The following is a 22,947-nucleotide window of genomic DNA, read 5'->3' on the forward strand; positions in this document are numbered from 1 at the left end:
GGTGTCTCACCGGGTCACCTGCACCCCAAGTCCGCTGGCTCTGGGCCAGCCCAGCTGCCGGAGTTGCCCAAGGATGGTAGTCTTTGTGGCCCACTGCCTTGTGAGTTTAGTCCAGGCCCCAGGCTGCTTTTTTCATCCCCTGATGGGGCTGGCAGGAACTTGGATTTCAGGGCGGAGGATTTCCCTCTGGTGGGGCAGGTCTAAAAGCTCCCTCCATGGGCACTGGCGGCCTATTACCCTGTGCTGTGTTCCCCTGTGCCAGGGCGGCCCTGAGTTTCAAAGAAAAGCCCCACAGTCGCTTCACTCTCCCTGGCCTGGGCACACAGACTTCCCTTCACTGGGCCTGCTGGCACTGGCACTGCCTGGAGCAGGGGAAGGGGGGCAGGGGGTGATAAGGGAGGGGTGGCATAGGCCATGCAAGACTGTCTTTTCTGCCCTTTTCAGTGCCTCTTTCCTTGATATAATGTTAAAACCAGGTACTATGATAGTTCACCTGATTTTTGGTTCTTCTGAAGATGCTTGCTTGCGTGGATAGTTGTTGAGTTTGGTGTTCGTAGGGAGGGATGATTGCTGGAGGTTTCTATTTGGCCATCTTGCTCCCCCGTTTCCTTTTCATCATCATTGCTAGGTTTCCTACTTTACCACAAACCCCCGTGTCTGTCTTCTACACTGTTTCTCCCATTTTGTTATCACTTAACACCTCTTCTGGATATACTCACTTATTTTTTCCTCCTTTCACTACTCCGATTAAAATCCCTTCTTCTGCATTTTTCTCAATCTGGATTACTTGTTGTCTCTGTCAGTTTAGGTTCTCTTTACAATCTGACTTCCTGAGAAAAAGGAAATGTCAAGTTATTTTTTCCTCCACTTAAAACTGATTGCCAATATGCTCTGCAGCTTTGAGTTAAACTACCACGGAAGTTTTTAGGACAATGTCTCACACTATGGTGTTTGATTTGTCTTGTTTTGCTTTTAATAGCTCTCAAAATGTCACTAAAGTTTAATTCATATGGAATAGTTTAGATTCCATCCTCAATTTCAGACTTCAGAGGCTATTTAGGGGAAGACCAGTGGCCTGTGCAGAAGATGGCTGTGCACCGGGCAGTGAGTCCTGCTCCTTGAAGGAAGTCCCTGGTGGCCCAGCAGATGTCAGCCCATTTTGTGGCAGTTAAATGCTGCAAGCAAAGTCACAAGGAAGAAAGGAGGAGCATGGTTTTGAGGACTGGGAGCCAGGGATCCCTGGCCTGGAAGGTGGGAGAACTACATAAAATTAAACACTGCAAAGTGCTGTGAGCAAAGCTGAGTAAATTTTGTGCTCGGCCCAATCCAAGGGATACTAAAGTAATTTAAGTCATTTTTACATGTCTTTTGTCCCTGAAAGATAATGTGAAACCAATTAGAATGGGGATCTGGCCTCATGTTTCTTTGTATCCAGGCTTCTGAGAATGTAGTAAATGTTCAGTAGACATTTAATTGATTAATAGATGCATGGAAGAAGAAAGGAGGGAATGGAGGGAGGAAGGAGGCCCAAGTTACTAATAGCATTCAAATTGGAGGTGAAATTTTATGGTATTTTTTTTGAAAATGGGGAAGTATTTTGGAGCGTTGCTATCTTCTGAGGACTTAACATTTTTTCTACAATGGTTTTTAGTGAATATTTAGCTTGTTTTTAATAATCTTGTTTTCTATTTAATCCATATGTTCATTTATCTCTATATATGCATATGTTTAGTTATTTTTATTTTTTTGCTCCTTCTGACTTTTTTAGATTATTTTAATTTATTTTTATTTCAATATATTAATATATTAATTATTTCAATATATTAATTAAGGTGGTACAAGTGTTTTTGTTACATGGATATCTTATATAATCCTTAAGTCAGGGCTTTTGGTGTGCCCATCCTCAGGATAGTGTTCATTGTACCCAAGAGGTAAGTTTTTATCCCACACCCCCCACCCTTCCCATCTTTTAGATTTTTCATGTCCTTTATATTGTTTTGTGCCCATGTGTACCCATCTATTAACTCTCTCTTATTAATGAGAACATGTAGTATTTGGTTTTCCACTCCTGAGATACTTCACTTAGGATAATGGTCTCTAGTTCCATCCAAGTTGCTGCAAATGACATTATTTCATTCTTTTTTATGGCTGATATACATATACACACACATACATATATATATATGCACACCATACTATATTTTATATATGCACACATACTATATTTTCTTTATTCACTCATGAATTGAAGGACACTTAGGTTGATTCCACATCTTTGCAATTGTAAATTGTGCTGTGATAAGCATTCGAGTGCAGGTGTCTTTTTGATAATTACTTTTCTTTATTCATTTGTATATAACAATTTTCCAGAAAGTCACGTTGGACACATTGGACATATACTTCAGACTCTCCTGTGTTTTCTTTTCCTGGTCTAGCTAGTAAACCTACCAAAATAGATATTTGTTTGGGAAGAATATTATCTTTTGAGATTTAATTTTGGGAGCAAACAGTACTGTTGACAATAGCTTAATATATGTAACAGTGAGTGGCCATATTGACTCAGTTCTTCTGAATACAGTTTTTGCAGTTATTTCATTGATGTAATATTCAATCTGCCTCTTGGTTCAATTAATTGTATTTTTAGTTTATAAAATGTGTTTTGCACTTCTAAGAACTTTTTTCCCAGATTAATCATTTCTCTTAGAAAACAACCTTGCTTAATGAAATGCAAGTTTTCATCAAATTTTGCTGAGAATATGAATTAGAAAATTGTTATTTGTTTTTTTGTTCGTTCGTTTGTGTTTTTTTTTTTCTTTTTTTTTTTTTTTTGGTTTGGTTGGTTTGTTTTACAGCTCTTTCTTACATTCATGTTTAATGATGGGTACTTTTCTCTGAATACACAATCTCTCCTCCACACTCCCAATTGCCTTGAAATACCAAAGGCTTTGTTTTTCTTGTTTGTTAATGATTTGTGTAATTAATGTTTAGTTGTTTTATTCAGACAAAAAGACTCCAAAAAGGAGAAAAAAGGAGAAGACTAAAGTTTTTTATTGAAAAACTTCTTTGACAATTTAGAGAGCCTATTGTTTTTGTAGGATTGAGATTAAATAGGGGGCAGTAGTCACAGAAAAAAGCCATTACACAGAGAAAGATTCTCCCAATGGGGGCCTGAACTGATAGTAAGAAGACAGCTACTTATGGCTGCCTGGAAGATTTGCCCCTCACTACTGTTCTCCAGTTCTATTTAATAGGCTGACCCTTCTTCCTTGAGCCAACTTATTCACTCTGCAAAAAAGACCGTGGTTTCCCTCTGTAGAGGAGGAAAGACTTCTTTTCCTCACCCATGGCTAGGTTCATTGCTGAGGCACTCATGGAAAAGCACACATTAGCAAGAGAAAAGCATACCATTTTTTTAATGGAAGTTTTACGTGACACAGGAGCCCTTATAAGGAAATGAATACCTGAAAAAACAGAGAAATTTCTGTATTTTTATGTTTAGGTTTGATGAAGAGTGTACGGTCATGGGAAAGTATGTTCAGTGTCAGGGCTTAGAACACAATACCCCAAAATACACCTTGGCATACTGAATATTTTAAGCTAAAGAAAATTGAGAAAACTGCAGAAGCATGAAGGTATCTCTGACTTTCTCCAGGCCCCTCTTTCCTGGAGCAGGCCGTGGAAACTGAAGTTCCCCTGGCGCTTCTCCCTTGACACAGGCCTTAAGACCTAGGACGGTCACTCTCTGATCTTCTCCCTCCCTTCTCCCCCGATGACACTTACATGGCAGGTGTCCTGCCCTATACCTGGAAGGAAGGAACATCATACAGAGACAGAAAAGAAATCTGAACAAATAAGACTTGCCAAATTCACCCCAGTTTATTACCCTTAGATCATAACCTTTTGTCCTCCAATTATACTTCTGCTTGACTGTCCATAAAAATACAGTTTTCCCTGGGTCTTTGGGTCTTCATTTCAGAAGCCTCTCTCATCGTGTAAAGCGTGTATACTTTTCTTCTGTTAATCTGTCTTTTGTTATAGGGGTCTCAGTCATGACCCTTGTGATGGGTGAGGAAAAGATGTTATTTTTTCTCCCCAACATTGGACAAGAGGATATGATCTAATGGTAATAAACTGGGGGCAACTTAGCAGGGCCTGTTCAGATTTTTCTTGGTGTCTCTGTGTCTTCAGATACAGGATGTTTCTTTCCTCTCAGATGAGAGTCTTGTGACCTGCTTCAGCAGAGAAAGACAGGGAAATGGTGAGAGCGAACTTCCTGCTTCTGCTGTTTTCTCAAATCCCAAGTTGCCATATTGTGGTGTAGTGTGTCCCGAACCTCATTTCCCTGCTTTCCAAGCACTGCATTATAGAAATGGAAGACTGATGAATATTGAAATTAGATCCACACTATTACCTTGCAACATGTCTGCAAAAACTTGTTAACATTTTTGTATCCAACTGGGTAAGGCAAGAAACTCATTTATTTACTCTTCACTGAGATCTTTTCCATTTTGACATGTGTTAGACAGTGAGAACTGCAGAAACCTCAGCATGTAACAATTCCTCCCAAACCTCTGCACTAAGAGAATTGACAAACTCTAGCATGACTTCTAGTAGCTTAAGGCCATGTCCATGGGATGACCCCAGGCCCTACTTAAAATGGCAGCCTTTGGAAGCTCCATGTTGCTAGGAGAATTTACTTTTTGTTCCACTCAAAGCCTGGCCATAGTGGTCACTTTAGAAACCTTGCAGTGTTAAATCCTTTCTCTGCTCCTTGAGAAGTGAATCTACCACCCAGAACTGTCTTCTCAAGGACCTGAGAGCTTTGCAATGCAAACATTTAGAGAAATAACTCTTGCTCTCTCTCCCAGTTGCTGATGAAGGATGAGGGCCAACCTAGCTGGGTGCTTTGTTTCAACTTACTTCATTGCCTCCTGTCATGAAGATAGGAGGAGTTTATCTCTACTCTGGGGAAGTGCCAATTCACAAATCCAAATGGCCTAGTCACACTGACTAACTTTCCTTACAACCGCTCAGGGCTTCTTCCTTAGCACACCCCAGCCTTTAAAATGTCTTCAGCCTTTTGTTTTGGGGAAGTTGAGTGCTGTTCATGCCGAGCCCTCTTCCCCACTGCAGTAGGATTGCTGAGTGAACTCTGTCCCTCATCATTTTACTGTCTGGGTTTGCTGATCTTTGCCAACAGTCAGATGTCTCCTGCATTCTGTTAGCTTCAAAGTCAGGTAAATAGGTTGGACATCTCTATGGTTTCCAGCAATGATGAGTGTTTTCCACATCTCATGATTGGGACATTGCTATGGAAACTAGAAGAGAGAAAAAATAAAACATTTAGCATAATGTTTCAGTCCCAGAGTGCTCCATAAGCAGTTACTTGTAACATAAGTGTATGGAACGATGAAGGAAGCAGTGTAGTGGATCTTGAGTTTTGCAGCAAGAGTTGACTTTGGTTTGATGCCTTGCTCCAATATTTTAATTACCTTCTTAAACCTGAGCAAAGGACTATATTTTCTTTGTCTATTTTCTTCATTTGAAAATAGGAATGATAATGCCTACCATATAGACTTGGAAAACTGAAATTGAATGAGAAAACACACATAATACGTAGTATCTAGCTCATTGTAATTGTTCAATAAATAATTACTATTTTGTATTTTTAATCCCCGAAAAATCCCAAAAAGATTTGTTTGCACTCTCTGTTGTTACAACAAAGCACCCACCTCCTTATGGCATCCTTCATGTAGTTCTCTGCAGGTTTTCTCTATTAGGCAATTAGCTTCTTCACAGGTTTCATTCTTCTTTGTATCCCCAGCTTGTACCACTTGAAAAGGTGGGCATTCAATAAATGTTTACTGAATGAACAAGTATTAATACATGAATAAATGCACGAATGTGTAGTTACAACAAAGTGATGGTGAACTCAAAGTACCAATATTGTTTCATAGTTTTACATAGGCAGTCACTTAATGATGTCACATTCAGTTGTGAGACTAATGAAGGCAGCATAAGACATTAATCTATAAATGTTTGTTATATTCAGTCTGAAACAAAGACCTGTCCACTATTCTGCCTTTACTGCTTCCTAAGAACCAGCAGCCTCAGAAACAGGATCTAAAGGTACAGATGGGAAATTACCACAGCACAGTTTTCATTTCCTGCTTTTGAGTATCTGGTTGGACTACTCATGCTCAACTTGTTAGACCTCAGTGAATGCCTATCCCACATGATTCGACTCATAGATTTTCCTTTGTCCACAGCAGTCATCTTAAAAGCAGAAAGGAAAGAGCTCTCAAATGCTTTGTCTACTCAGGGACTCTAGAGAACAATGGAATATCGCTCTGATGTAGACAATTTGGATGAAGATGGTTATACTCAATTACGCTTCAACTCTCAAAGCATCACCAGGATACCTGTGGTCTCAGAGAAAGGTATTTTTAAAAACTATTTCTGCCTTTAGCACTCTCATTTTCATCAACTAAAACACTTAAGTGGAGAAAATTTGAGAGACTTGTGATTTGTAGAGGTATCATTGATATATTTTTAACGGTTTTCAGAAGTCACTGAAGATCATTTGAATGTACCCTTAGCCCTTTTTCATGGAAACTATTCAGTGACTAATTATTGGTATTTGAACTAAGTATGTATGTATGATGGCAGAAAATACAATTTATCTGTTCTGTAGAAATAGACAATCAGTGAGGAGCTGGTAATAAGTGTGATGATAATGTATAACGATAAGGGAATTTCTATAGGAGTGACTCGTTTGTTTGACATAAAGGAGGAGATTATAGAATGGAGGCCAAGGAAACTTAAAAGAAGTGCATATGAGCAACATGCATTTTTGTGGTAGGAGATTGATCTGGATTTTTTTTTTAACCAAAGGGAGTTTTTTGTGTACCAGTGAAGAAAATGAAATGCCCTTCCTGTTTATTCTCAGTGAAAAGCAGAGATATATTCTCTCTGTGTGGTATTAATACAAAATCAGTTCCCTATTATCATTAAGAGAGAGGTTATTCATGTGTTTGTACATCAGAATTTTCTTTCTTCTGCTTTGTGGTTATTCACATTGCACAATTATTTTCCTCTCACCACTTACGCAATTCCTTTCTTGGGCAACCTACTGGGGAAGAGTGGAAAAACTGGATGAGGCAAGAGGTCTGGAGGCACGTGTGTTTATGCATATGTGGGGAAAAACAGCATTCTATAACAACAAACCTGTAATGTGCTAGTAGTCTCTAAACTAGGTGCTTTTACATGTATTATCTCATTTAATTCCCACAATAACCCTTTGAGATATTATTGCCCCATTTTCACAAGAGAAATGAAGAAAACAGAGGACGTAATTTGTTCTGGGCTATGCAACGAATAAATAAAAAGGGAAAGTTACCCTTAGTAATCAGTGCTATTTCCCCTGCATTAAGCTGTCTCCTCTAAGAATGAGTAAGATTTCAGAGATCCTGGTAGTGTCAAAACCTATAGACATCAATGTGGAGCTGAAATTAAGAGTGTACAGGCCGGGCGCGGTGGCTCACGCCTGTAATGCTAGCACTCTGGGAAGCAGAGGCGGGTGGATCGCTCGAGGTCAAGAGTTCGAGACCAGCCTGAGCAAGAGCGAGACCCCGTCTCTACTAAAACTAGAAAGAAATTATCTGGCCAACTAAAATATATATATAGAAAAAATTAGCCAGGCATGGTGGCGCATGCCTGTAGTCCCAGCTACTCGGGAGGCTGAGGCAGGAGGATCGCTTAAGCCCAGGAGTGTGAGGTTGCTGTGAGCTAGGCTGACGCCACGGCACTCACTCTAGTCCGGACAACAGAGTGAGACTCTGTCTCAAAAAAAAAAAAAAAAAGAGTGTACAGATATCAAAGCAATGTGTCAAAATTACAGTTGCAGCAACTGAAGAAGAGGTATCCTATAGGTGAAGAAAACTCAGGCTAATCCTAGATGACTAGCTTATCTAGGCCCCAGTGGTTAGTAATTCACTTTAGAATATGCCAGATTTTGATGAACTGTAGAATCAAAGTGCTCCACAATCCATCATCCATCCTTTTTATGCAATTTCTGCTCCCTGGCTCCTCAGGAACATGTGCTGCATCTCTTCCTTGGCGTCTCATTGCTGCGGCTTTGGGAATCCTGTGCTTGATAATACTGGTGATAGCTGTGGTCCTGGGTACCATGGGTGAGTATTGTTGAGGGAGATTAACAACAACAACAGACATTTAGTAAGCACTTATTATGTGCCAGGTACTCTGTTAAGGGCTTGACATGCATAATATAATTTAATTTGTACATAAACTGTATTGAGTTGGCGCTATTAATTACCATTTTACATATAAGGGAAGTGAGCAACTGGGAGGTTATTTTAATTTTCCAGGGTCATACAATATTTGGCAATGGGACGGTGATTAGAAATTTAGGTGATCTGTCTAAAAAACTCATACTCCTAACTATGTTGCTGTACCACTTCTTTTAAATAGTTGGTTTCAAAACTGTGGAATTCAAAGGATAAAGAAAGAAACCCATGGAGCTGAAGAATGAAGTAAAATATGGTGCTATGTTTCTGATGAAATAAACTCACTGAAGAGACTATAAGCTATTTTTATGAGTCTCACGATTGAAGGAAATTGTTTTAGTCCTGTTTTTTTTTTATTCTTCTTATTCTTTTTTTTCCTACACATTCCCATGAAGTTATAGTCCTGCTTTTTAATATAAACTCCTTTGAATATATCAGAAATTTGAATATATCACAAATGTTTATTGAGTACATTCTATGTTGTAGGTACTGGGCAGGTTCTCAATGAGCTCTTATTTTTAAGTAACAGAAGAAAGATGGAAGATTTGTTATTAATACCATTTCAAATCTTTCATGGCTCCAACTGACTGCCATTTGCCTCTTACTGCCTTTGTGATTCTATTTCTTCTTCTCTATCTGCTTTCTTTTTCTCTTTTTTACTACATTTCCTTTATGGAAGTTATTTATTTCTTTCCATCTATTCTATCTATCTATCTATCCATCTATCATCTTTACCTCTCCATTAGCAATAGATCATCTATCACTAATCAAGAATGCATCCCTTTAGATTCCAATAACATATGGGTTTGGGTATTTTAATTTTCAAACATAGCAGAATGACTTCTTTTTTCTGTCACTATTATTGTTGTTGGTATATGAAGCTATGTGGAGATCCAATTCAAAGACCAACTCATTGGAAAACGACAGCTTTCTACCAAGAATTAAAGAGAACCACAGTCATCCCACACAATCATCTTTAGAAGAGAGTGTGGATCCTACCAAGGCTCTCGAAACCACAGGCAAGGGCACAGTTAAAGGCATAATGGAATCTTGATTCAAGAGGGTTAATTCTTGATGCTAAGGCCTGGGGTAATGGCGTGAAGACAGTATGCTTAGATCCAGTGATTGTACATTTAAGGCATGTACACTTATCAGTATTAACTTAGTGTAATGTGTCCTGTGGTATATACAACAAGGTAACATCATAAATACTTCATGCATTTGGATAAACAGTTCTAAGTTGGACCTTTTTTTTTAAATCAGTAACTGATTTATCACTGGCTATGGGCTTAGACCTACAGGAAATTATATGATTTGATGCAAAGGAAAGAAAAGTATTGTCTCCCCTTAAGGAATTGACATTTTAAAAGTGATACAGTTAAAATAAGTAATATAACATTAGAAAGGAAGAATGGCAGGGAAAGGGAAAGAAAGGAAAATGTTACCAAGAATAAAGAACCTAAATTAAAAACATACAGAATAGGCCAGGCGCGGTGGCTCACACTTGTAATCCTAGCACTCTGGGAGGCCGAGGCGGGTGGATTGCTCGAGGTCAGGAGTTCGAGACCAGCCTGAGCAAGAGCGAGACTCTGTCTCTACTAAAAATAGAAAGAAATTATCTGGCCAACTAAAATATATATATATATATATATATATATATATATATATATATATATATATATATATATAGAAAAAATTAGCCGGGCATGGTGGTGCATGCCTGTAGTCCCAGCTACTGGGGAGGCTGAGGCAGTAGGATCGCTTAAGCCCCGGGGTTTGAGGTTGCTGTGAGCTAGGCTGACGCCACGGCACTCACTCTAGCCCGGGCAACAAAGGGACACTCTGTCTCAAAAAAAAAACAAAAAAAACAAAAAAAAACATACAGAATAGATAGAGCTAATATATATATATATTCCTGAAAACTCTAAATTTATTTCTAATGATACAATTTCATTGATTTAATTACAATTTTATGTGCACTTGACCTTTACTTCTAATTGCATCATAATCTACTATGACAATATTTTCGCTACCATTTTCCATCTCTGGACCCACATCTCTTCTCTATTTTTATCAAGTAGCTAATAATACATAACAGAGGTGTTCTTTCATGTGGAATAATTGCTCTTATACTTTTCTAATTTGGAAATTCTCATTCTGAAATGGGTCTCACATCATAAAATAAGTCACATGAAATTATAGTGTATCTTAATGATTGATTTTCAGTGGGCTTGTTTTGGGGAGTTATCATGAGAAAGGTAGTTCTGGGCTGAATTTGAAGGAATGGAAGAAAAGTCAAGAAGAAAAGGATAGGGCTGAGCGTAATGGCTCATGCCTATAATCCTATCACTTTGGGAGGTTGGGGCAAGAGGCTCACTTGAGGCCAGGAGTTCGAGACCACTCTGGGCAATAGTGAAACCCTGTTTCTACAAAAAAAAAAAGTAGAAAAGAAAAAGAAAAATTAGCCGGTCATACCAGTGCACGCCTGGAGTTCCCGCTCCTTGGGAGGCTGAGGTAGGATGATCTCTTAAGCCCAAGAGTTTGAGGTTGCCGTGAGCTATGATGATGCCACTGCCCTCTAACCCAGGAAAAAGACAGAAACTCTGTTTCAAAAAAATTAAATAAATAAAGAAGAAGAAGAAGACAGGATCATTGGCAAAAGGACAGTTGGCTCTCTAAAACAATGTTTATAGTTAATCACTTTTAAATTTTAATAAAATAGGGAAATTTGAATGTATTCTCTTCTGTAAAATCATATCCCTATGGTTTGAATTAAGATGAAATATAAAATAGCAACTCACTGATTATTTATTAAGTGTTCTTAAGATGAATGGTGCTTGTACCAAAAGAGTGAATTGGTATGCTATGTACTTCATGGTACTTAACTTTTGTTTCCAGGAGTTCCGGGAATTCCTTCCAGCTCCTGTCCCCCTAATTGGATTCTACATGAGAAGAGCTGTTATCTGTTTAGAACATCACTAGATACCTGGAATAGCAGTAAAAGACAATGCTCTCAGCTAAGCTCTAATCTCCTAAATATAGACAGCTCAAAAGAATTGGTAAGTGTAGACTTCAGTTATATAACTATCTGCGGTATGTATTGAGCAGGAAATCGAAGGAGATGCCAGGTAATGATAATTTTCCCTAAGAGGAAGTCATTTTAAATGTTCTCATAATAATAATAACATGCATTAAGCAAGTAAAGTACATAGTATAAGCATTTATTTTTAATTAATTAATGTAAAAAATAAGCAAGTTTCACTTTTAAAAAATCCTTTAAAACACATTCCATGTTTGCAGGACTACAATAATCAGGCCACTATTCATTTTTGTGAGTTTGTATCTCAATTTTTAAATAAAAACTTCTTCCCTTTGTCATCATAAAAGAGCAGCAATGATATTACACATATATAAATCAATCTCTCTCTTTCTGTCTCTGATGTGTTTGCATTTCTGTTTCACTACAGGAATTTATAATAAGGCAAGTGTCTTCCCAGCCTGATTATTCATTTTGGATAGGGCTTTCTCGCCCTCAGACTGAGGGACCGTGGCTCTGGGAGGACGGATCAACATTCTCTTCTAACTTGTAAGTATTTGGAGAGACAAAGCTTCATCCTCTTTCTCAGAGAGGTGAAAGCATGTCAAGCAGTTAAGAACATGAACTGCTGACCATATATGAGAAAGAGAGAGAGAAAGATGCACTGTGGTGGAGGGAGAGGAAGAGTGGACCAGAAGAAAAGAAGAAGAGGGTGGAGAAGGACTTTTAGCCTCAGAAGGAATTGAGGGGCCATCTAGTGCTATCAACACAGGTGTTCCCTTGGGTTTCTTACCAGGAGGGCATCTGGCATCTGTTTGAGGGTGTCCAGTCAAGGATCAGTCACTGTGACTCAGTGTAACGCTGTGGTTGGGACCCTGGGCTGCGAAGCCAGGTATCAGCTTGAGTTAATGATTAGCCCACACTAATTGGGGGACATTAAAAACAAGTCACTTTTCTTCTTTGAGTCCTACTTTCCTTATGCATAGATAAGAAGAGAAAGAATAGTGAAATAAAGGGCATAAAAGTAAAATGATTTAGCACAGTGTCTTGCACTTCATGTGTGATACATACCATTACAAGTTAAAAAGCAACAACACTTTGCATTTTATAAAGCTATTTTAAACATTTTTCACATTTGCGTGATTGTAAATTCTTCCTCATTGTGTGTTAAAGTCTTCACTGCAATTGTCATTCATTTTCTTTTTAATATGTGCGGAATATGATATTATACCCCCTTTTAAGTTCTTATTATTAGTGTGTATAAATAGTGTATAAATGGACGTGCACATGAGTCTGTTTCTCTTTTTTCATCAATCTCAGTAGCTGTATTTTTCCCTTTAATTAGCCTTTTCAAAAAAAACATTTGACTTAGTTGATTCTCTCTCCATGTTTTATTTCTTTCATTAATTATGATTCTCATCTTTTTTCCTTCCTTCCATCTAACTTCTTTGTGTTGAATTTGCTATTCTCTCACAAACTTCTGTACTGGATGCTTCAGTCATGAATTTCAGCCTTTCTTTTTCTCAAGTATGTGCATTTAAGGCTGTTATTTCAATATATTTTCATTGTCACTCAATTCAAAATACTTTCCTTATGATTTCCATTGTGAGTTGTTCTTTGAGACATGACTTTTTAAAAAATGTATCTCTTAATTTACAAACATATGTGTTTCCAGTTATCTCTTTGTTTTAGGTTTCAGGCTTATTTCCACTGAGATCACAGAACATTTTCTGTGTGATTGTAGTTCTCTGATTTTTACGTGCTTCTTCTTTCTATACTAAGAGAATTGCGTTAATATCTTCCACTGTGATTCTACTTATAGTTCTGTAAACATTTTATTTGATGTGTGGAAGCCATGTTATCAGGCACATAAAGATTTAGAATTATTATATCTTCCCATGCATTGTTACTTTTTCTTTCTTTTTTTTCTCCTTTTGTTCTGATTTAATAATTTTTAATATTTAATTTTTTTCTTCTTTTAACTTAGAATTTACTGTTTTACTGATCTTTTAGTAGTTACTTTAGAAATTATAGCATGTATTCTTCATTCATCAAAGTCTAATAATCATTGGTATTTTTATGTTCTACCTGACCAATATAAAAGTTATAGAACATTCCTTTACTCTGTTTACTCCCTTCCCAATTTATTGTTATTATATTTATGTATTTTAATGCTGACACATATTTTTCCACATTTTAAGATCTGTAAAAGTAGTATATATCTTACAGTTGGTGGCCTTTTATAATCACTGTAGGCCAAGAAGGATTAGCAGTCAAAGAGGGGCACCACAAACCTGAGACTATTTACATTAATTACTCCATTTAGTTTGTTTTGGAATACACTGTTATTATGGATGAAGGTAGAAGAACTGTATGAGTACCAGCTTGTGGTTCAATTTCTCAGGGCATATATATTTTTTTCCCTCTCATAGTCCACTTGGTGGCAAGATGGGGAAATGCACATTTTCTTGTTCTTTTCTGTTTGGCAGTTTAATTTTTCATTTACTCCTGCATCAAAATAGCTCTTTGTTTTTCAACTTCTGCAGGATCTTATATTAAATTTCTCATCTTGGGTGAATTTTATTTCACAGTATTAGATTAAATAAATGACACACAATTGGTGGCATCTTGTATTCAATAAAAAGCCCTTGAAAACACTAGATATATGTAGATTTGTTTACATGTTTATGGTTTTTATTATTTCTTATTTATTTCTTCCTCTCCTACCCTACACTTCTAGAAATTTTCATTAAGCCTAAAGAATGCTCTTTAGTATTTCCTATAGAGGAAGTCTATGGGGTTGAATTCTCTGAGTTTGCCTAAAATTGCCATTTCAACTTTTCTAAAAAATTTTCACTAAGTATAGGATTAGAGGTTTGGAGCTTTTCTCTCATCCATTCAAAGATATTATTCCATTATTTATCTTTTATTGTTGTTTTTTTGAGAGGTCATGTGTTTGAAGGTAATACATGTTTCAAATTTAATTTCTTTCTTCAACTTTGGAAAATTCTCAGCCATACTTCCTTCAAATTTTGCCTCCTCCCCACCTTTCTTCCCTTCTCTGGGATTCCAGTTACATTCATTATAGACCCATTTACAACATTCCGTATTGTTTTTTTTCTTCTTTAGTCTATGTGCAGTTGACCCTTGAACAACATGGGGATTGGGCAATGACTCCCTGCACAGTTGAAAATCCATGTTTAGCTTTTGACTGTTAATTCCTTTGGTGTGGTGTCTATGAGCTCTTGAATTTCTCCAAAATCCGTGTCTTGAAACTCTTCGTACCCGATCTTTTTTGCCATATCCACAATCTCTCGTGACTACCTTGATTAGCTCTGTCATTAATCCTGTGAAGTCATACACACTGCCGGTCATAGTTTTCTCCAGCAGGAATTTATTATTTTGGGCTTGATGGCTTTCACAACTTATTCTGTAATGACAATGGCATCTTCAATGGTATAATCCTTCCAGACTTTCATGATGTTCCCTCTATGAGGGTTCTGTTCCGTAGTGTTGGGAATCTTTCCCGTAGAGTACCCTGTGTGATGAGACTCAGAGGTCCTTATGACCTTCTGATCTAAGACTGAATTAGAGACATTGTGTTTGAGGCAAACAGACCACTTCAACATCATCATTGTCAAACTCCTGGGGTTCTGGGTGGCCAGGGGCATTGTCCAATATCAAAAGAATTTTAAAAAGCAGTCCCTACCTGGCAAGGTAATTCCTGAATTCCGGGACAAAGCAACACTGGAACCAATCCAGGGAAAATATTCTTTTTACCCAGGTCTTCTTGTTGTACTACCAAAAGACTGGTGGCTGATGTTTATCTTTTCCCTTCAGCACTGGGGCGGTAAACAGCTTTATAGATAAGGACAGTCCTGATCACAAACCTGACTGCATTTGCACAAAACAGTAAACTTATCCCTTCCTGCCTTAAATCCTGGTGCTCGCTTCTCTTCCTTACTAATAAATGTATCTTGTGACTTTTGTCCCCAGAATAGGGCACTTCAGTCTGCATTAAAAACCTGTGCAGACAGATAGCTCTTCTCAAGTTTCTCTTGATGATGTCTGGGAATTCATCTGCTGCCTCTTGGTTGGCAGAAGCTGCTTCGCCTGTTCTCTAGACATTTTTTAAGCCAAACCTCTTTCTAAAATTATCAAACTATCATTTGCTGGCATTAAATTCTACAGCTTTAGATCTTGTACCTTCCTTTTGCTTTAAAATGTCATAGAATGACTTCACTGTTTCTCAAATTATATTAGAGTCTATAGGTATGTCTTTCTTTACATTTCAGAATATTTGCCTGGGTACAAACGTTTTGGTTACATAAATTGCTTTTGTACTGTTTGAGTCAAAGTAATAAGTGTGCTCATCCCAAGATAGTGTGCATTCTACACGTTAGATGTGAATTTATCCATCTTCTCCTCTCCTCCCCACTTGATTTTTGATGAGTGTTATTTCCATATTTGCACATAACTGTTGATCTATTTGTTCCAATTTAATGATGGTGAATACATGTGGTGTTTGTTTTACCATTCTTGTGATACTTCATTTAGAAGAATGGTCTTAAGTTCCATTCAGGTTAATCCAAGGGGTATTAGTTCATACATATACCACATTTTATTAGTCCATTCCTGTATTGGGCACTTGGGTTGTTCCCACATCTTTGCAATTGTGAATTGTGCTCCTATAAACATTCAAGTGCAGGTGTCCTTTTTTACAGAATGTCTTTTTTTCCTTTGGGTAAATACCGAGGAGTGGGATTGCTGGATCAAATGATATTCTACTTCTAGTTCTTTGAGGTATCTCCATATTACTTTCCGTAGAGGTTGTACTAGTTTGCAGTCCCACCAGCAGTGTATGAGTGTTTGTATCTCTCTGCATCTATGCCAGCATTTGTTGTTTTGGGACTTTTTGATAAAAGCCATTCTCACTGGAATTAAGTGATAGCTCATTGTGGTTTTCATTTGCATTTCCTTGATTACTAGAGATGTTGGGAATTTTTTCATGTGTTTGTGGCCATTAATATATCTTCTTTTGAAAAGTTTCTGTTTGTGTCTTTTGCTCACTTTTTAATGGGGATGTTTGATGTTTTCTTGCTGATTTTCTTAAGTTCTTTATAGATTATACTTATCAGCCCTTTATCACATGCATAACATGTAAATATTTTCTCCTATTCTGTAGATTGTCTATTTGCTCTGAGGACAGTTTCCTTGGCTGTGCAGAAGCTTTTTAATTTGATCAGGTCCCATTTATTTATTTTTGTTGTTGCTATCATTGCTTTTGGGGTCTTCATAAATTATTTGCCTAGGTCAATGTCTTTAAGAGTTTTCCCAACATTTTCTTCTAGAATTCTTATGGTTTTATGCCTTAGGTTGAAATCTGTTGTTCATTGTGAGTTGGTTTTGTGAGAGGTAAGAGGTGTGGATCCTGTTTCAGTCTTCTACATGTGGCTATCCAGTTTTCCCAGCACCATTTATTGAATAGAGATTCTTTTCCCTAGTGTCTGTTTTTCTCTGCTTTGTCAAAGATCAGATGGCTATATGAGGATGGTTTTAAATCTGGGTTCTCCGTTCTGATCCATTGGTCTATGTCTCTGTTCTTGTGCCAGTACTATGCTGTTTTCGTTACTATAGCCTTGGAGTATAGCTTGAAGTCTGGTAAATTGATGCCTCACAATTTGTTCTTTTTGCTTAAGGTTGCTTTGGCTATATAGGGTCTTCTCTGAGTCCATGTGAAGTGCAGAATTATTTTTCCTAGATCTGTGAAATATGATGTCGGTATTTTAATAGGGATTGCATTGAATCTGTAGATCACTTTGGGTATTATAGACATTTTAATAATGTTGATTCTGCAGACCCATGAGCATGGTATGGTTTTCCATCTGTTTATGTCCTCTGTTATTTCCTTCCTCAGTGTTTCATAGTTCTCCCTGTAGAGGTCTTTAACCTCCCTAGTTAAATAGATCCCTAGGTATTTTATTTGCTTTGTTGATACTTTGAAGGTTACTGAGTCTTTGATTTGATTCTCAGCTTGACTGTTGTTGGCATGCATGAATGCTACTGATTTCTGTACATTGATTTTGTAACCTGAGACTTTGCTGAATTTATTTATCAATTCCAGTAGTCTCTTGGAAGAATCTTTAGGGTTTTCTAGACATAAGATCATATCCTCAGTGAAGAGTGATAATTTGATCCCTTCTTCCCCCATTTGGATACCCTTTATTTCCTTCTCTTAGCTGATTGCTCTGGCTAGGACTTCCAGTACTATGTTGAATAGAAGTGGGCAACTCTGTCTGGTTACAGTTCTAAGTGGGAATACTTTCAATTTTTCCCATTCAGTATGATGTTGGGTGTGGGTTTGTTGTAAGGAAACAATGGACTTCAACAGAACTCTGGAACAAATGGGCCTAATAGACATTTACAGAACATTATACCCCAAAACCACTGAATATGCCTTCTTCTCATCAGTTCTTGGGACATTCTATATGATTGATCACATCCTAGGCCACAAAACATGTCTCCAAAAATTTTTAAAAAAATGGAAATTATGCCATGCATCTTCTCAGACAACAGTGGAATAAAATTAGAAATCAACACCAACAGAAATATTCATCTTTGCACAAAGTCATGGAAACTAAACAACCTATAGCTGAATGATAATTGGATCAAGGAGGAAATTAATATGGAAATCAAAAGATTCTTTGAACTAAATGATAAAGGGGACACAAGTTATCAAAGTCTATGGGACACAGCTAAAGCAGTCCTGAGAGGAAAATTCATAGCCATAAATGCCTATATCCAAAAGATAGAAAGATCACAATCAACAATCTAATGAATCATCTCAAGGAACTACAAAAGGACGAGTAGGCCAATCCCAAACCCAGCAGAAAAAAAGAAATAACCAAGATCAGAGTGGAAGTAAATGAAATCAATAACAAAAGAACTATACAAAAGATTAATAAAACAAAACATTGGTTCTTTAAAAGGATAAACAAAACTGCCAGGCCTGTTGCTAGATTAACCAAAACCAGGAAAGAAAGGACTCTAATAATCTCAATCAGGAATGAAAAAAGAGAAATTACAACTGATACCACAGAAATGCAAAATATCTTCTCTGAGTACTATAAAAATTTCTATGCACATAAACTTAAAAATGTAGAGGAAATGGACAAATTCTTAGAAACACATAGCCTTCCTAGGCTCAATCAGTAAGAAATAGAATTCCTGCACAGATCATTATCTCATACCTTAATTGAAGCAGCAATAAAAAAATCTTCCAACAAAAACTTCCTGGACCAGACGGTATCACACCCAAATTTTGCCAGACCTACAATGAAGAACTGCTACCTATCTTGCAGAAATTATTTCATACCATCGAGAAAGAAGGAATCATTCCCAGCATGTTTTATGAAGCCAATATCACATTGATGCCAAGGCCAGGAAAGGACTCAGCAAAAAAAAGAAATCTACAGACAAATATAAATATAGATGCAAAAATTCTCAATAAAATCCTAACAAACCAAATTCAGGTGCTTATCAAAAAAATAATCCATCATGATTAAGTGTGCTTCATCCCAGAGATGCAGGGATGGTTCAACATATGCAAATCTATAAATGTGATTCACCACATAAACCCTATGATCCTCTCAATAGAAGCAGAAAAAGCATTTGACAAAATTTAGCACACTTTTATGATAAGAATGCTTAACAAAATAGGCACAGACAGGACTTACCTCAAAATTATAGATATGCCTTTCTCATAGCAACACTGAACTCACATAAAAGCGGCATTCTCAATATAAGATAAAAATGTATTTCAAAAAATGTACAAGATTTTTGCCCCTGATGGCATAGCTGCAACAAGGGCTTCATGAATTTCCTTTTCTTTTTTTGCAATAATCCTTATGCTGAATTCATTTATTTTGAAACGGTGGGGAACCACAGTTGCAGACCTCAATCTATGGTACATATAAGCAATTCAACTTTATCTTGTAATGTTGTGACTTTTCTCTGTTTCGTGGGAGCACTTCCAGTATCACTAGTGGCACTTGGTATGAGTCAAATGATGTTATTCAAAGTTTATAGTATTGTACTAAACATGATGAAAAAATATGAGAATCATAAGAGATTGCTTCTTACTTCTCATGAGAAGATTATTAATGTCACAGAGCATTTTAAGTCTGGGCATGCAACACTTGAGCTCACTGCAATAGCAACATGAGGGTTGCTTTGGAATTATTACAGTAGTACAGAATGTATTATGGTAAATTTGATGCAGTTTATGATTTAATGCTGCATCTTTACATTTCTCTCAACTGTGAATAATGCCATATACAGTCTGTGTGTGCATAAGTTTTGATAAATTTAACTTTTTATAACAGATTTGTGTATATATTGTTATTAAATGATAAAATACATTTGTATCTACATATATTTTATGCATTCATGACATACCTAACATTTTCCTAATTTTTTTTATTTTTCTAGGCTTCACAGTTCAACTGTGAGTTTTTCAAATTGTTGAAAATCTTCAAAAAATGTTCAATACATTTATTGAAAAAAACCACTTATAAGTGGACTTGTGTAATTCAAACCCATGTTGTTCAAGAGTAAACTGTATTTACTTCTCACATATCTTCAGGTTCATCTATTTTTCCTTTTCTATGGCTAATCTGCTATTAAAAGCCTCTATTAAGTTGTATGCTTTGTTTGGTGAATTTTTCAGTTGTATAATTTTAGCTTGGTTATTTCTAAAATCTACCCTGTCACCATTTATAATTCCCATTTTTCTCCAAACATTCTCAATATTGTCCTTTAACTTCCAGAATACACTACCATAGTTGTTTTAACATCAGTGTCAGATAATTCCAATGTCTTACTTACACTCACAAGTATCTGTTTCTATTTTTCTCTTATTTTTCATTCATGTTGATTTGTTTTCAAGTCTTGGTTAGTTTTGATAGTGTATTTGACATTGTATCTTAAAATATTTGTAGAACTAATTTGAAGTTCACAGAGTGGCATTACATTTGCTTCCGGCAGGCACCATTGCATGTTAACACAAACTGCCAAGTAGGATCACATTTTTTAAGTGTCATTTAACTATTTTATTTCTACTAGCTCAAGTACAGTGAATTTATTAACAAACAACCTACAAAATATATGTCCTCCTTTTGCCATAGCTCCTGTTTGTCTTAAGTTTTCTTTTGCTATTTTAAACATACAACTAAAGAATTCTTTCTATAATCATAAGCATGGGCCCAAGTTAATATTTTGCTATCACTACTCCTTAGATTCCTGGATGGCAGTAACTTAACCTAGCTATGTCCATACCCAAAAAACATTTGGATGTTAAGGAAAATTTTTAGAGAAGAATGGTGGTATGAGTTTTCCCTGAGGCCTGGATCAAAGTAGTTGTTCTTAGCCTTAGTCATTTCTAGAGCAGAATTCTCTTGCTCCTCCAACCTCAGGGTTAAGAAGAAGAGATAGATACACAAGATGAAGAGTATCAGATCACGGCTTTTGCACTGAGGCTCAGTGATGTTCTTTGAGCTTGACTAATTAACAGTGCTCCTTCAGGAGACCCAAGAGCAAATACAACAGTCCCATGCTTCCATTTACCCATAGTAATTATCATAATTGTCAAGCAATATATTGTAATATAATTTTGCCTTTAGAATACATTAAAATATGTGGGGCTATTTGCTCTGCCTATAAATGACCTTGGTATCTATGACTCTCCATTTAGTTCTAGATCCCTTTAGACATTAACTCTTCTGCTTGGTCTACTCACTAAATATACTGAACAGTTAAGTTTACTAAACAGTTGCTTGAGTTGATAAACACACACCTAGATAATAGGCTAAAGATAAGTAAAGAACTTTCTGTAGAATATCAAATAGTTTTTCTACCTTGCTAAGAGCTTTATTTAATTTTGTGCAATTAATAGTATTTCTTGAAAATAATTGAATCATTTTTCTGCCTCAATAATGGAGACTATTCTTTTACCACTTGAGAATTAATACAATGTAAATTCAAAATTCATTTCACATATAAGTTTTAATATAAACACTTTAGAATTCTTTTCATCAATACCCTTAACAATTTATTTGAGCGCTGTGTAGACCATATTCCTTAAGTTTGTTCTAATTACCTCGTTATATTCTATTTTAACAGATTTCAAATCAGAAGCACAGCTACCCAGGAAAATTCATCTGCCAGTTGTGTATGGATTCACATGTCAATCATTTATGACCAACTTTGTAGTGTGCCTTCATACAGTATTTGTGAGAAGAAGCTTTCAACGTAAGGGGAGGGTGAAGGTAGGGGAGAGAAGTATGTAAGACAGTAAGGAGGACAGAAAACAGAACAGCAAAGAGTGATATTTGAGGTCAAAATAAATGCTGAAAATGATTAGGGAGCTCAGCAAACTTTAATCTTAGGATGGAGAGTCTGTGATTTCTGTACTTGTCAACTCTATAGGTAGGCAAGCCAGTAGTATCCTGTTCTAGTTAATAGAACCCTAACCATAAAATCAGCACAGCCAAGTTGAATTTTCACTCTGCTTTTGACTCAATATTTACTTAGGATAAGCCACAGTCCTTGCAGCTTCAAGGCAGTCTTAATATCTGGCTCCACCAGAGTTGTTTTTTGTCCTCAAAAAGTGTCACTGGAGTATACACTTTGTGTTTTCATGACTTGTTTATCAACTTCTAGCAGTATGTTAGACATGGGTAGAGGGCGAAATATACTTTCAACTAGCTAAATGAAGAAATGGCAAAAAAGTCTTCCCTGTGTTTTATTATTTTCATCATTATGATCATGATTAGGATCATCATCATCAAAAAGCAGTGACTCCAACTTTTTATTTATCAATAAATGGCCCAGAGAGTATGTTTGCCATATCTCTGACTAATAATATCCTGTGTAATATGAAATTGTAGGGAAACTGCTCTTATAGGAAAGTTTTCTCCTTTTTAAATAGTGTCAATCAATCAATCAGTAACATCTGATAGTGAATATACAACAGAAACCAATCTCATTGGCAGAAGTATTAACATTTAGAAATGCAAAACATGCTTTATTATTTTTATGATGTGCTGGTTTTCAATTGTTACCAATTCCTCAGTAATTACTATAAAAAGGTATGATTAGAATGTAACTATGTTTCCTCATGTGATAATTTGTCTCATTTTCTTTCAAACTTTCCTACTGGTGCTATTTTTATTTCTAATAGAGATTTCTATATTGTTGGGGAGTCATTTACAGCCCTCTCCAGTTAATTAACATGTAAACAGAAATTTTGTCAAGTTCACTGAATTGTTCACTTTAAAATGGATAATTTTATGTTATATGGATTTCACCTCAATAAAAAGAATGTTTGACCTCTAAATGATGTGCTTGTGTGTAACAATCACTATCACAATTCATCCTCTCCCCACAAGCGATGATGAATTTGGTACTGGGGAAAGGTGTGTGTAGTAAATAGTTCTGTACTGAAGCATAAATTTGGGATCTTAAAATTTTTAAAAATCTGAGAGAAGAAGGTAGAGATTTTTGTGAAGTTTACTTTCGTCTTTTAATATACAAATTGTGTTGTCA

General features: G+C 36.5%; 1 protein-coding gene across 5 annotated transcripts; it reads left to right on the forward strand.

The window, feature by feature from the left end:
• Positions 1–6,146: 6,146 nt before the first annotated feature.
• On the forward strand, positions 6,147–22,725 carry CLEC7A (C-type lectin domain containing 7A). Of its 5 annotated transcripts, XM_045554347.1 has the most exons (6): positions 6,147–6,440; positions 8,094–8,192; positions 9,188–9,325; positions 11,205–11,365; positions 11,774–11,892; positions 21,523–22,725. In XM_045554347.1, exons 1-6 carry the CDS (start codon positions 6,338–6,340, stop codon positions 21,653–21,655), a joined length of 753 nt encoding a protein of 250 aa, XP_045410303.1. In that variant the 5' UTR covers positions 6,147–6,337; the 3' UTR covers positions 21,656–22,725. The 5 variants fall into 5 exon arrangements, with proteins under 5 accessions (XP_045410303.1, XP_045410304.1, XP_045410306.1 ...); XM_045554348.1 differs by lacking the exon at positions 9,188–9,325; XM_045554350.1 differs by lacking the exon at positions 11,774–11,892 and having other exon boundaries at positions 21,523–21,600.
• The last annotated feature ends 222 nt before the right edge of the window (positions 22,726–22,947 follow it).

This window comes from Lemur catta, chromosome 6 (assembly GCF_020740605.2).
Source record: "Lemur catta isolate mLemCat1 chromosome 6, mLemCat1.pri, whole genome shotgun sequence".
NCBI lineage: Eukaryota > Metazoa > Chordata > Mammalia > Primates > Lemuridae > Lemur > Lemur catta.

What these genes read in the sequence shown, in the direction of transcription:
- CLEC7A (XM_045554347.1), top strand. Translation starts at nt 6,338, where the DNA reads ATGGAATATCGCTCTGATGTAGACAATTTGGATGAAGATGGTTATACT. An exon ending in TGTGGTCCTGGGTACCATGG is followed by an intron (nt 8,193 to 9,187) that starts GTGAGTATTGTT and finishes TGGTATATGAAG; the next exon opens with CTATGTGGAGATCCAATTCA. An exon ending in TAGACAGCTCAAAAGAATTG is followed by an intron (nt 11,366 to 11,773) that starts GTAAGTGTAGAC and finishes GTTTCACTACAG; the next exon opens with GAATTTATAATAAGGCAAGT.